This window comes from Engystomops pustulosus, chromosome 6 (genome assembly GCF_040894005.1).
Source record: "Engystomops pustulosus chromosome 6, aEngPut4.maternal, whole genome shotgun sequence".
Classification (NCBI taxonomy): Eukaryota; Metazoa; Chordata; class Amphibia; order Anura; family Leptodactylidae; genus Engystomops; species Engystomops pustulosus.
Window position 1 is genome coordinate 28,779,456 of NC_092416.1, and position 15,891 is coordinate 28,795,346.

A 15,891-nucleotide genomic window follows, 5' to 3' on the forward strand; every position below is an offset into this window, starting at 1 on the left:
CACATCATGTAGTCTCGTGCATACTCCTGTCAAGTCGTAATAAGTGGGCGTGAACTTGACGTCTTTAAATCACATGACCGAACGTGACAGTTCTCCTAGAGTCACGTGATCAGATACAGCCGTGACGCCCTGACGCTGCTACAGTCCAGCCGATTCCCGGATGTGCGATCGACAATGTCTGCTCCCAGACCTGGAAGTCTGATCACCCCGGACTGGCTGCTGTCACCCGAAGGACGGGACTATCTGACGTGTATCCTGCGCAAGAGGAAGCGGAGGACATTCGGTAACCCAGACCCCACTGCCCTCTGCTGGTCTATCTGATATTACATCTATAGTTCTATCCACACTGCCCTCTGCTGGTCTATCTGATATTACATCTATAGTTATATCCACACTGCCCTCTGCTGGTCTATCTGATATTACATCTATAGTTATATCCACACTGCCCTCTGCTGGTCTATGTGATATTACATCTATAGTTATATCCACACTGCCCTCTGCTGGTCTATCTGAAATTACATCTGTTATTACACCCACACTGCCCTCTGCTGGTCTATCTGATATTACATCTATAATTATATACATACTGCCCTCTGCTGGTCTATCTGATATTACATCTATAGTTAGACCAGCAGAGGGCAGTGTGGATATAACTATAGATGTAATATCAGACCAGCAGAGGGCAGTGTGGGTGTAACTATAGCTGTAATATCAGATAGACCAGCAGAGGGCAGTGTGGGTGTAATAATAGATGTAATATCAGACCAGCAGAGGGCAGTGTGGGTGTAATAATAGATGTAATATCAGATAGACCAGCAGAGGGCAGTGTGGATATAACTATAGATGTAATATCAGATAGACCAGCAGAGGGCAGTGTGGATATAACTATAGATGTAATATCAGATAGACCAGCAGAGGGCAGTGTGGATATAACTATAGATGTAATATCAGATAGACCAGCAGAGGGCAGTGTGGATATAACTATAGATGTAATATCAGATAGACCAGCAGAGGGCAGTGTGGATATAACTATAGATGTAATATCAGATAGACCAGCAGAGGGCAGTGTGGATATAACTATAGATGTAATATCAGATAGACCAGCAGAGGGCAGTGTGGATATAACTATAGATGTAATATCAGATAGACCAGCAGAGGGCAGTGTGGATATAACTATAGATGTAATATCAGATAGACCAGCAGAGGGCAGTGTGGATATAACTATAGATGTAATATCAGATAGACCAGCAGAGGGCAGTGTGGATATAACTATAGATGTAATATCAGATAGACCAGCAGAGGGCAGTGTGGATATAACTATAGATGTAATATCAGATAGACCAGCAGAGGGCAGTGTGGATATAACTATAGATGTAATATCAGATAGACCAGCAGAGGGCAGTGTGGATATAACTATAGATGTAATATCAGATAGACCAGCAGAGGGCAGTGTGGATATAACTATAGATGTAATATCAGATAGACCAGCAGAGGGCAGTGTGGATATAACTATAGATGTAATATCAGATAGACCAGCAGAGGGCAGTGTGGATATAACTATAGATGTAATATCAGATAGACCAGCAGAGGGCAGTGCGGGTATAATATACAGGAGGTTTAATATAAGAAGGACCAGCAGAGGGCAGTGTGGATATATCTGATATTACATCTATAGTTATATCCACACTGCCCTCTGCTGGTCTATCTGATATTACATCTATAGTTATATCCACACTGCCCTTTGCTGGTCTATCTGATATTACATCTATAGTTATATCCACACTGCCCTCTGCTGGTCTATCTGATATTACATCTATAGTTATTTCCACACTGCCCTCTGCTGGTGTATCTGATATTACATCTATAGTTATTTCCACACTGCCCTCTGCTGGTCTATCTGATATTAAACCTCCTGTATATTATACCCGCACTGCCCTCTGCTGGTCCTTCTGATATTACACCTCCTGTATATTATACCCGCACTGCCCTCTGCTGGTCCTTCTGATATTACACCTCCTGTATATTATACCCGCACTGCCCTCTGCTGGTATTGTTATTTTATTTCACTGTTGTGTCTTGAACCCTCCTCAGGGCTGATTGAGAGGCCGGTTCTCCCCCCGCAGCTTCCCGCTGATGTCGCCAGCTACAAAATCTTTGTCACTGGGAAAAGTGGTGTAGGCAAGACGTCTCTTGTTGCTAAACTGTGCGGCCTGGAGGTGCCTACTATGCATCATGAAACCACAGGTGAGGTCACGTAGCACTGGGTGGACGGGGTCCTCGGAGGTGCTTGTACATCCCCCATGCTTTATACTGCAGCTCAGCTTGTTTTCCTTATCTCCCAGGAATCCAGACGTCCTGTGTGTATTGGCCGGCACATCCCAGACACAGTGACCGCCCCATCATTTTTGCCTTTCAGTTCTGGGATTGTGGGGAGTCTGCACTGAAGAAGTTTGATCACATTCTGCCTGTAGGTACCGGCCCTGTGTGGACGGGTCATGGATGATGAGGGTTGTGCTCCTGTTCTCAGTACCTGGTGGCTCTGGATTATGTCTCCGCAGGCCTGTAAGGAGAAGGCCGATGCCGTCCTCTTCCTCTTCTCCTTCACTGATCGCTCCTCGTTTGAGGATGTCCCGGCCCTGATCTCCCGGACCCTGAGCCAAGAAGAGAACGTGGCACGTGTGGTGATCGGCACCAAGTATCCTTCCACGTAGCGGTAGACGATTGTTATATTAAGTGATATCTTAGAACATTGATCCAGTGTGTTCCTTAACCCCTCCCTCTCCAGACTGGACCAGTTCATGCACACGGACGTCACAGAGCAGGACATCAGGGACTTCCAGCAGACGTGGCAGGTGCCAGTCATGCGGGTGAGGAGCGTCAATGCTCCTCGGCTCAGCGATGGCCGCAGCCTGGATGGACGGACAGAACTGGCGGACGCTGCTCCGGTGCTGAATGGGTTGGCTGAGGTTCTGTGGCACAGAGACCAGATCACTGCAGGACTTGTGGACATCAGGGAGGGGGAGATCTCTAGTAATGCATCGTGATTGCGTCCGGATCATGTGACTTCACTACTGCGTGCAATATCTGTAATTTATTACTATTTAATGGGTTAATGTATTTTTCTATTTATTTGTGTGTCCTCTAATTAGAGAATGTATAATAAATATATTATATTATAGACGACTCATTTACATCCGAGCCTCAGTTACTGACCCCCCTCACTGCCCCCCCTCACTCATATTACACAGACCTGTCCAAGTGTCTACCCCCGAATATATACTTTATAGGACCTCCTTTAGCTGCAGTCTGTAGGGCGATGTCTTGCACATCCGGAGGCTGGATTCTCCCCCCCCCCCCTCCCATTCTTCTTTGCAGCATAACACTAGAGAACGTTTGTGAAGAGAAGTTTTCCAGTCTTGCCATAAATTCTTAGTGGGATTTTTCTCTGGACTGGACATTGTGCACACAGGAAGGTGCTGTCATGTAGACACTTCCATTGTACATCTCAGGATCGTCTCCTGCTGGAAGATGAAGCCTTTCGCAGCCTCTTACTGGTTTCCCTCCAGGATTACTCTGTATTTAGCGGCATCCTTCTTCCCATTAGCTCTCAGCTGCTTCCAGGCCTTGCTGAAGCTTGGCTGCCCCCCCAGTACAATGCTGCCACTTGGTGGGATGCTGCCCCCCAGGCTTCACATGGGGATGGTGCCGTCAGGGTGATGTGCAGTGTTCCCTCCACACTTTGGCCTTTGGTTTTGGTCTCCTCTGAGCAGAGCCCCTTCCTCCATGTGCTTTCTGTGTTCCCTACATAGGACAGGACTATGGCTTCTTCTTGTGGAGGACACAACCTATAGTGGACAGATTCTCCGGCCTGAGCTGTGGGTCTCTGAAGCCTCTTGGCCGCTTCTCCTCGTGTGGGCTGTCAGTTTCGGCGGACGGCCATGTCTTAGTAGGTTATCGCTGTCATTCCCCTTCCATCCACAGATGATTTATTCTCTATTGTTCCTTGTTCAGACCTTAATCCCTCACCTTTACCTCTGAGCTGTCTGCTATTCCCTGCTTTCCATTTATGCTGTTTGTTCACTGATGTTCTGTAAGAAACCTCTGAGGTCTTCACAAAACAGATAAGAGACATCCAGATACATAGCGATGAGGGGACTTCTTAAGGAGCCATATTTCACAGGATTTTAATCTGCAGGTATCATTTGCTTCACACTTCACACACATTTTATGCATTGTTTCCTCGGATATCTATAGATATATGTATAGATATTGTATCGATATTATACGTTTGTGGCTGTGATGTTTAAACACTTAGGGAAAGTTGAGGGGTGTGTATACTTTTGCACCCCACTGTGTGAGCGGATCTTGCGATTTGTTTGTGCTCCTCTCACATTCTGTGTCAGTGACTCGTTGTTTGCTTCTCCTGTGACCCACATTACATGTATAATGTATGACGGGTATCCTGATGTATGCGGGTGAGGAAGCTGCTGCCTTGTGTCATCACTGAAGTGACTGTAGTGGGAGCCCAGAAGACAGAGCCCCGCCCTCTGATCCATTATCCTGAAATACTCTGCGCTGCTGTAAATTGTTTTTGGATGTGGAGATTCTGAGCTGCGGTGACACGTGTGGAATAAAATGACATGTTACATACATGACCTCTCCCACTATTAATGTCACTATACAAAGGACCCGGCCCTGGGGCTCATTCATATCACAAATGATTCAGCTATTTATAGGGTGACGCAGAGCCGGGGGAGATCTGTCACCTGAGAAGAAGAGAAAAGAATATCAGACATCTCACTACAGGAAGACTGATCGCGCCTCATTAGTCGTGTGACATCGCATCCCAGACATCCGGCCAGGAATGTACCCATTGTATATATGTTATAGAGCTATATATAGAGGAGAAATACAGGTCACAGCAGTAGTACTGTGCACTGCCCATGTATACAGAAGTGGTACTGTGCACTGCCCATGTATACAGAAGTGGTACTGTGCACTGCCCATATATACAGAAGTGGTACTGTGCACTGCCCATATATACAGGACAGGAGAAGTGGTACTGTGCACTGTCCATATATATACAGGACAGGAGAAGTGGTACTGTGCACTGTCCATATATATACAGGACAGGAGAAGTGGTACTGTGCACTGCCCATATATATACAGGACAGGAGAAGTGGTACTGTGCACTGCCCATATATATACAGGACAGGAGAAGTGGTACTGTGCACTGTCCATATATATACAGGACAGGAGAAATGGTACTGTGCACTGTCCATATATATACAGAACAGGAGAAGTGGTACTGTGCACTGCCCATATATATACAGGACAGGAGAAGTGGTACTGTGCACTGCCCATATATATACAGGACAGGAGAAGTGGTACTGTGCACTGTCCATATATATACAGAACAGGAGAAGTGGTACTGTGCACTGTCCATATATATACAGGACAGGAGAAGTGGTACTGTGCACTATACAGGACAGGAGAAGTGGTACTGTGCACTGCCCATATATATACAGGACAGGAGAAGTGGTACTGTGCACTGTCCATATATATACAGGACAGGAGAAGTGGTACTGTGCACTGTCCATATATATATACAGGACAGGAGAGGTGGTACTGTGCACTGTCCATATATATACAGGACAGGAGAAGTGGTACTGTACACTGCCCATATATATACAGGACAGGAGAAGTGTTACTGTGCACTGTCCATATATATATACAGGACAGGAGAAGTAGTACTGTGCACTGTCCATATATATACAGGACAGGAGAAGTGGTACTGTGCACTGTCCATATATATACAGGACAGGAGAAGTGGTACTGTACACTGCCCATATATATACAGGACAGGAGAAGTGGTACTGTGCACTGTCCATATATATACAGAACAGGAGAAGTGGTACTGTGCACTGTCCATATATATACAGGACAGGAGAAGTGGTACTGTGCACTGCCCATACATATACAGGACAGGAGAAGTGGTACTGTGCACTGTCCATATATATACAGGACAGGAGAAGTGGTACTGTGCACTGTCCATATATATATACAGGACAGGAGAGGTGGTACTGTGCACTGTCCATATATATACAGGACAGGAGAAGTGGTACTGTGCACTGTCCATATATATATATATATATATATATATATATATATATATATACAGGACAGGAGAAGTGGTACTGTGCACTGTCCATATATATATACAGGACAGGAGAAGTGGTACTGTGCACTGTCCATATATATACAGGACAGGAGAAGTGGTACTGTGCACTGTCCATATATATATACAGGACAGGAGAAGTGGTGCTGTGCACTGTCCATATATATATACAGGACAGGAGAAGTAGTACTGTGCACTGTCCATATATATACAGGACAGGAGAAGTGGTACTGTGCACTGTCCATATATACAGGACAGGAGAAGTGGTACTGTGCACTGTCCATATATATACAGGACAGGAGAAGTGGTACTGTGCACTGTCCATATATATATATATACAGGACAGGAGAAGTGGTACTGTGCACTGTCCATATATATACAGGACAGGAGAAGTGGTATTGTGCACTGTCCATATATATATACAGGACAGGAGAAGTGGTACTGTGCACTGTCCATATATATACAGGACAGGAGAAGTGGTACTGTGCACTGTCCATATATATACAGGGCAGGAGAAGTGGTACTGTGCACTGTCCATATATATACAGGACAGGAGAAGTGGTACTGTGCACTGTCCATATATATATACAGGACAGGAGAAGTGGTACTGTGCACTGTCCATATATATACACGACAGGAGAAGTGGTACTGTGCACTGCCCATATATATACAGGACAGGAGAAGTGGTACTGTGCACTGCCCATATATACAGGACAGGAGAAGTGGTACTGTGCACTGTCCATATATATACAGGACAGGAGAAGTGGTACTGTGCACTGCCCATATATACAGGACAGGAGAAGTGGTACTGTGCACTGTCCATATATATACAGGGCAGGAGAAGTGGTACTGTGCACTGTCCATATATATACAGGACAGGAGAAGTGGTACTGTGCACTGTCCATATATATATACAGGACAGGAGAAGTGGTACTGTGCACTGTCCATATATATACACGACAGGAGAAGTGGTACTGTGCACTGTCCATATATATACAGGACAGGAGAAGTGGTACTGTGCACTGTCCATATATATACAGCACAGGAGAAGTGGTACTGTGCACTGTCCATATATATACAGGACAGGAGAAGTGGTACTGTGCACTGCCCATATATACAGGACAGGAGAAGTGGTACTGTGCACTGTCCATATATATACAGGACAGGAGAAGTGGTACTGTGCACTGTCCATATATATACAGGACAGGAGAAGTGGTACTGTGCACTGTCCATATATATACAGGACAAGAGAAGTGGTACTGTGCACTGTCCATATATATACAGGACAGGAGAAGTGGTACTGTGCACTGTCCATATATATACAGGACAGGAGAAGTGGTACTGTGCACTGTCCATATATATACAGGACAGGAGAAGTGGTACTGTGCACTGTCCATATATATACAGGACAGGAGAAGTGGTACTGTGCACTGTCCATATATATACAGGACAGGAGAAGTGGTACTGTGCACTGCCAATATATATACAGGACAGGAGAAGTGATACTGTGCACCCTCCATATATATACAGGACAGGGGAAGTGGTACTGTGCACTGTCCATATATATACAGGACAGGAGAAGTGGTACTGTGCACTGTCCATATATATTACACCCATTATACAGTACAGGCCTCCTATATACAGCTGTATCTGTGATTTGGATTTGGTTCCTGTATATACATGAGGCAGGGAGCAGAGTTTTGCGCCATCCTCCCCATTTCCTTCTTTTCGAGTGCTTTAGGGGAACACTCTGTTTATGTGCTGGAATGTGGCTCCCTCTCACCACTGTATTACTGTCATGTACAAGCCGAGTGGTGTCACAGCCGCACATCTCCTGTTGTCACTTCCCTAAACCGGTATGGCTGCTGTGGCTTGAGGGGGTTTTCCAGCTCCCAAATCAAAAGTAAAATTTTAATTGTGAAGGGCAATTTATAAGCCTTCCAAACTGATCAACCAGAAGGTTATGAAATTTTAATATGTTTCCGTATTTATGCAAATAAACTTGCACATAGCGGTGCAAAAGGGGCGGTGCTTCTACCGCAGGTGCACCCAGTTATTCTTCCATGCCTTCTTTCTATGGAAGGTTTGGGGTTGTTATCGTTGTATAAAGGGGTGGCCCTTGGTGATGTACAAAGAAAGAATTGGGTGCATCAAAAATAGAAGCAACGCCCCTAGTGCACTGAGTAGTTCATTTGCATAGATACGGAAACATTTACAAAATGCCAGAGTCTGATAAGCTATGGAAACAGAGTCATGATTTTGGAGTAGGACAAGGGGAGTCAGTTTTTTTTACATATATCATCAATATCAGATTGATGAGGGTTGGCATTCAGCACCCCTACCAACTGCACCCCCTTACAGTGCTCCATACATCACTTCTCTTCCACAATATGCACTGGATGTGCCACATATAGCAGCCTCGTCCTCGGGGACTAATCCTGCTAATACTGAGGGGTATCTTACCTTTAGGTTAATAACTGAAAAAGTCCATTATGTTGGAAAATGTCTGAAAATAAGGACACAACATCACAGGACTACAACTCTTATCATCTTTAATAATAATATAACATTTAATTCCATTATTACAAGTCACAGAAATAAATAAATAAATCCTTGTACAATCTCACTTCTTGGCACATGGGAAGGACCTATCCACAGGCTGTCTCTGTACTAGGGAATACAAGTTATTGTTCCCTGGTATCAGCCATTTCTGGTTCATTAGTGATAAATAGGAAGTGCAGAAACCTCTGTGTCCCCATTATCTTCACATGACGTGTCTCCAGTTCTCTTCTATGAGCCCTGGAATTATGGGTAATAAATAATTTAATGAACTCTCCTGCTTGTTAGCACTAAAGCCACACAGGTCCGTTGGAATGCACTGACCTACTTTTTGATGGTTTCCAGGTAGCAATAAATGTTTCGCATTGTATAGAATTGGAAGGAGGCCAGGTCACTGCTCGCCATACACAACTTACAATGTAACGCATCACGGGTCATTATAAATAGTAACATCACAGGATTATACAAGGTCAGCACCGGTCTGCTCCTCTGTATGCTCTACTTACACATTATGCTGCTATAGGGGGCGCTATGGCTTCAGGTCACTGCACAATAATGGAGCCACTATAGAAATACTTGATCTATGATGGAACGATGGAGGAGGGTGGTAGAGATTTTGCATTAGGACACAAAACCTACTCAGAAGTTGATCCAGGGGACGCCTGTGAGATGTCCAACCACTGCATTCACCTGAATACATTCTGCTACATCTGGATACATAATGTACAGTGAGGTCCTTGAGTCCATTCACAGCACTGGGTCTGATGTTTGGGTCTCCTTCTGTCCTCATAGATACTCCATGCGGGGGCTGCAGCTTTCTCGCTCCTCTTTGACCGGGATGGGTTTGCACCCGGCCTGTTTGATGCAGGGGTCTCTGGAACAGCAGGAGCTCAGGGAGCACCAGCAGCAGAGAAAGGTCAATACAAGACCCCCTAAGAGGAGGAAGGCGATATTGGGCCATGCTAGTAACAGGGCTTGTCCTATCTCGATGCGCACTGCCCCCCTGGTGAATGAAGCGTCATAGGAACGTTGGGCGATGTTGATTGTGGTCCAGATGACAGGGATGAGGACGAGGATGGTGCTGAGGAGGTACAGGAGTCCGGCGGTCAGGGTGAAGCAATGACGTTCCCTTCCACCATCGTTGCAGCCACCGCAGCACTGGATGAGAATTATGCCGATGATGGAGAATATGAAGGCCAGTAAAGACATAGCAACGGCAAAGCTCATGAATATCCTGGCAGCTTTCAGGTCAGCAGTAAGGGACACCATGGAGCCGTAGTTGTTACATTCCATATTAATTCGGAACTGCTTCAGACACGTGAGCCATAGACCGTCCCAGCGACTGATCCACTCTCCGTCAATGCGACCTCCTTCGATGACCAGGCCGTTGTTCTCGGCTAAGACAACCAACCTCCAGTAAGGCATGAGGGTGACAATCCAAGTGAGGATCATACCAATGGCCCCAAAGAGGATGCCAAGAATATGGATGAGGCAGCAGATCATGGCTGTCAGGCAGGAGACTGTCTGTGAGATATGGAGCACGACCTGCAGGCAACTACTGAACCGGCCCTAGTGTGAGGCCACATTTTTATTCACTAGGTCACGTGCAGGAGACAAGTGGAGAAATTACAGAAGGATGACTACACTACAGAATGAGGACAGCAATTATCTCACACAATAGAGGCAACCACAAGAGGTAGCCTGCAGGGACCTAGCACTTAGGACACCTGCTCAGGACCTTTCTCACCTGTACTGGGGGCTCAAGGTCTTCATTATTAATTACATCTTTGTTTTCAATTCTTCTTTCTAATTGTCAGGAATTTCCTTCCGGCAACTCAGGATAAAAACTTCATCAATTATTTATGTTAATCGAGGGAGGGATAGAATAATGGAAGACAATGACTTTCATGAAGTTCTGAGTACAAGTTAATCAGTCTCATAGATCTGTGGTCTTCAGGTCCTTAGATCCAGTCCTCCAATCCAGTCCACAGCTCCATTCCTTACATTCACTTCCCGGGTCCAGTCTTCAGCTCTAGTCCTTGGGTTCTATCCTTAGTCCAGCCCAATAATTCATTCCTCTGGACGACTGGCCCTCACTTCTAGTCCCTGAGTCCAACCAGTTCCTACTTCTGACTTGGTCTGGCCATTGAAATGTTAAAGCTTTATCTAGACTAGAGGGCTGATGGAGACATCACACAAAATCAAACCTCTAAGAAGAAAACCTTTTGTCCTGAAGAAGGTGCCTTGACCCTGAGGTTAAACTCACCAGGTTCCTACCTTTCCTGAGATTCTGGAGGGTCTGTTAATAGCTCCTTAGCCACCACTGTACTGGTCCGGTCCTGGATATTGTTTGTCACGGGCGCCTCCTGCGACAGGAAAAGTATTCATACATCTTAATTTTCTCCTCTCACAGAATTTGTTGAAACCTAAATTTGTTATGTTTTCTCCCATCGCAATGTATGTCCCACCCATCATTGATAATAAATGGCTCCACACTTTTCCCCAGTCACATTCTCAGGGTGGCTATTGATGCAACCTCTCTGCCCCTCAAATCCACTCATCTGTGCTGTCCAGTTCACACATCCAGACATCTCTGGATGCCTCCCCAAGCTGTCCCCTCCAGATATCCCTAGTAATTCCCAGAACCTGTCCCTTCCATGCATCTGTAACCTAAACTCTGAATACCTCCCCATGTGATATCCAGAACATTATCTGCACCCTTCATACATCTGTAACCTAATCTCTGGGTACCGCACTACATGTCCTTCCCAGTTGATGATGAGAGTGATACATTGTATGTGAGATGGATTTCATGGATAGCTGCTAAAGATAGGGATGATGGGAGTTATACATTGTACGGAAAATAGAATACATAGAGAGCTCCTGAGGACAGGGATGATGGGAGTTATACATTATAAAATGGATTACATGGAGAGCTCCTGAGGACAGGGATGATGGGAGTTATACATTATAACATGGATTACGTGGAAAGCTCCTAAGGACAGGGATGATGGGAGTTATACATTATAAGATGGATTGCATGGAAAGCTCCTAAGGACAGGGATGATGGTAGTTATACATTACAACATGGATTACGTGGAAAGTTCCTAAGGACAGGGATGATGGGAGTTATACATTATAACATGGATTATGTAGAAAGCTCCTGAGGACAGGGATGATGGGAGTTATACATTATAAGCTGGATTGCATGAAGAGCTCCTGAGGACAGGGATGATAGGAGTAATTTTATAGACAAAACATCGAAAACTTCTCAAACCGGAATAACTCAGCATATTGATGATATTGTTGTGTGGTGCTCCGGGCGCTGACAACCTCATTATCTCCATCACGTTTTTTCCTCTGTGTTTCTATCAGATGGAGGAGTGATAAGAGGTCACAATTAAGAATACAATGCAGACATTCCTGTCATCGGATTCCTGAATATTACAGTGGGAGGATGACAATCCTATCATGGGTGTTGTAGTTACACGTCAGTCAGTAAAACAATAGAGGAGCTGAGACACGGAGCGGGGAATCCACAAGTATCCGGTCCTATATGGAATGACACAATGTAACCAGAGGGGATGATTCTATGAATATGACAATAGTGCAGGAGACAATAGAATATCTACCTCCAGCATCCTCTAGCCCTGAATGACTGATAATCCAGAACAATAAGATTAGTTTCCCATATTTAAGTTCCACTTAAGTTTAAGACCATCTCTGGTCCTGGGCTGTAAAGAGGTCTAGAGTCTTTAGATGATCTGACTTGGTGCATAAACATGTAATATAACAAAACTTGCTGCAAAGGAATTATAACATAACTAAATGTATCACATTGGGACAGTACCAAAGTACCAGGATAAGTATATAGATACTGGGCCGGAGCCAGGATTATTACATAGACACAGAGCCGGATTTATACATACATACAGGGCTGTAACCAGGAGTAGTACATAGATTCTCTTCTTTCATATTTCCGCCATGTCAGCTTCTTCCAGCCACAACTTGTCTCTGCTGATTTAGCGGGAAATCTACAATCAACGTCAAGCATGATTTTTTATCATTCAGTTATTGAAAGACATTCATCAAAAAGGGAATATATAAACATGTTAACAAGCTGTGAATATAGAGTAGCCCTTAGAAGTGAGTCTGCTGTGAGCTTCTCCATCCTATGTAATAGTATTATTTATGCAAACAGGTCAGAACTAGAGGGTTTCCCAGGGTTTTCCATAGGCGTGGAATTAAGGACCGTGCTGCTATCAGTAGAAACCCAACTAGAGTGCGATTGGCGTTACTAATTGTAAGCGGGAGCATGTAAGTAAGAGAGGGGCAGGATTAGCATTTAGAATTTAACACCTGTCAGGGTGTTAATTAGTTTCAACAAAGTTTTATTGAATAGAAAAACAGTATGTTATGTTATGTCCCGGCATAACATATACCCCTCTCAGGGGGAACTCATAGAAATTATTTGATAATTTCATTAACAGGCTCATTAACATGATTGTAAAAGCTGATTCTAGAAGGAAGGAAGGAGGCCATGGATAACAAGTATAAGAAGATGACCACAGTCACAGTGTTGGGATCTATACGTAAGTGTCCCTGGTTTATCATGACTAGTTTTTATCATAGATGGTAGAGTTCTTCATCATCTTCTCCACCTCCTTCTCAAAAACATAATATTCTCTTTCTCCCCAACAAATCACTATTATGCCCCCCACACTAGCCAATATAGCAATTGTGTCCCCACAGCATCCAAAATAGTAAAAGTGCTCCCACAGTAGCCAATATAATATCTCGTTTGATATAAGCCCTGCCTGTAACATTATTATATCGGGGGAAAAAGTCAACCCCAGGGTAGCATGTATATTACTGTGACACAGACATGGGGAATCATGGATTGAGATAAAATAACAATGCAGGTTAAATTTTATATTTAATGGCCTTAAGGGCACACTAGACAAAACAATATATACAATAGAGATATATAAAGTTAACAGAGTACAAGAAGTATAAGCAGTTCACTGCTCTTGATATGGTGGTACATAATTCCCCAATGGGCAGGAGGGGTGACATGTTTACATAAGCTGTAGCCACACCCCCTGACACGCCCCCGGTGGTGTGCAATAGGCTCAGGGAAATCTTTTGATTCTGTTGAGACCAGACATGCCCAACTTCCCATGCTCCCATTGAGAGTTCTGTATATGTCAGTTTCCAAGACGGCTAGAGAAAGCTGAGACCCAGGATTGTGTTCACCTCGCTGCCCTGATGCAGCTGGACCATAAATATATAAGTAGCATATTGCTTTGATAAGTTGTATGGTTTTAATGGCCCTTCTCTGTGAAAAGTGCAGGGGATTCTAAGAAGGCTGTTGTTGCCCCAGGTCTGTGGAAGTATTAGTACCCCCCCCCCCCTCTAGAGTATATTACACTCATCAGCTTGTCTTCATTACGTTATTCTGATAAGGTGGGAGAAAGTGAGTGACATGTATGGCCATCACACTCTACCATAGCTAATAGTCACATGTGCCCCCAACATAACAAATTCTCACAGTGGCTTCCTCTATAGTCACAGGGCCCCAGCTTAGCCAATAGTCACATGGGTCCCCATGATAGCCAATTCTCACAGTGGCTTCCTCCGTAGCCAATGGTCACAGGGCCCAAGCTTAGCCAATAGTCACATGTGCCCCCAACATAACAAATTCTCACAGTGGCTTCCTCTATAGTCACAGGGCCCCAGCTTAGCCAATAGTCACATGGGTCCCCATGATAGCCAATTCTCACAGTGGCTTCCTCCGTAGCCAATGGTCACAGGGCCCAAGCTTAGCCAATAGTCACATGGGTCCCCATGATAGCCGATTCTCACAGTGGCTTCCACCATAGGCTACATTCACAGGGCTCCAGCTTAGCCAATAGTCACATGGGTCCCCATGATAGCCAATTCTCACAGTGGCTTCCTCTATAGCCAATAGTCACAGGGCCCCAGCTTAGCCAATAGTCACATGGGTCCCCATGATAGCCGATTCTCACAGTGGCTTCCACCATAGGCTACAGTCACAGGGCTCCAGCTTAGCCAATAGTCACATGGGTCCCCATGATAGCCAATTCTCACAGTGGCTTCCACCATAGGCTATAGTCACAGGGCCCCAGCTTAGCCAATAGTCACATGGGTCCCCATGATAGCCAATTCTCACAGTGGCTTCCACCATAGGCTATAGTCACAGGGCCCCAGCTTAGCCAATAGTCACATGGGTCCCCATGATAGCCAATTCTCACAGTGGCTTCCACCATAGGCTATTGTCACAGGGCCCCACCAAAACCAATAGTCACAGTGGCTTTCTCCATATCCAATAGTCAAAAGGGGCCTACACGTTAGTTAATATTCACAGCCTAATAACACATCTCATGACTATGTCCGGTATCTAATACACATTACTAGAATCTGCCATTATAGAGGTATCCAACAATGTAAAGAAGTTTCTGATGTTCGAAAAATTGGTCTTTTAGATATATTGGGGCACATTTACTAAGAACAGTGCAGTTTTCCTGTGTATTGTACAGGGGGCGCCAGATTCTGCATTTCTGGCACCCCCTGCACCGCTCTGACAGAGTGCACCACTGTATTTTGGTGCACCTTTAACATGGGGCGTGCAACACATTTCTGTCGGACTTTGCATGATAAATCCGGCGCACGGTCCGACAGCGCCGGAACCCCCCTTTCCATGCAGAAATTTGTATCAAATGCAGAATAGTGCAGCCGCGACACAAAACGGCCTTTAGTAAATGAGCCCCAATGTCTACTATTTATAGGTTTTATTTAAGCATTAGTAAAATAAAGAACTATACAATCGAACAAGCAGGCGGCAATGATTAATTGTACGTATCAGAGAAACAGCGCACATGGCCCCTCTGTCTACTATATATAAATGAAGTTGTGGTAGGTCAAAACATCTTGTGCCCCAAATTTTTTAGACATGGACGATGACCCAGTGTGCTACAGATGCCTTCTTGCATTTTACTTAAACCCCTGGATACAGAATCTCACCAGAAGGATTCAGATTCATGGCTCACCAGGCTGTATCGTATATGATAGGATTAGATACATCCACGAGACAAACAGTATCACACATAATAGCATTAGATATACATTAGTAA

The 15,891-nt window shown here is 44.8% G+C and overlaps 2 protein-coding genes across 2 annotated transcripts; one reads left to right on the top strand and one right to left on the bottom strand.

Moving 5' to 3' along the window:
- Positions 1-79: 79 nt before the first annotated feature.
- Positions 80-3,176, top strand: CPLANE2 (ciliogenesis and planar polarity effector complex subunit 2). Its single transcript, XM_072155289.1, has 5 exons — positions 80-283; positions 2,092-2,244; positions 2,343-2,467; positions 2,559-2,695; positions 2,786-3,176. Exons 1-5 carry the CDS (start codon positions 175-177, stop codon positions 3,042-3,044), a joined length of 783 nt encoding a protein of 260 aa, XP_072011390.1. The 5' UTR covers positions 80-174; the 3' UTR covers positions 3,045-3,176.
- Positions 3,177-9,523: 6,347 nt separating this feature from the next.
- On the bottom strand, positions 9,524-10,240 carry LOC140065883 (claudin-8-like). The gene has a single exon (XM_072113443.1). The coding sequence runs from the start codon at positions 10,238-10,240 to the stop codon at positions 9,524-9,526; it is 717 nt and encodes a 238-aa protein (XP_071969544.1).
- Between the last annotated feature and the right edge of the window lie 5,651 nt (positions 10,241-15,891).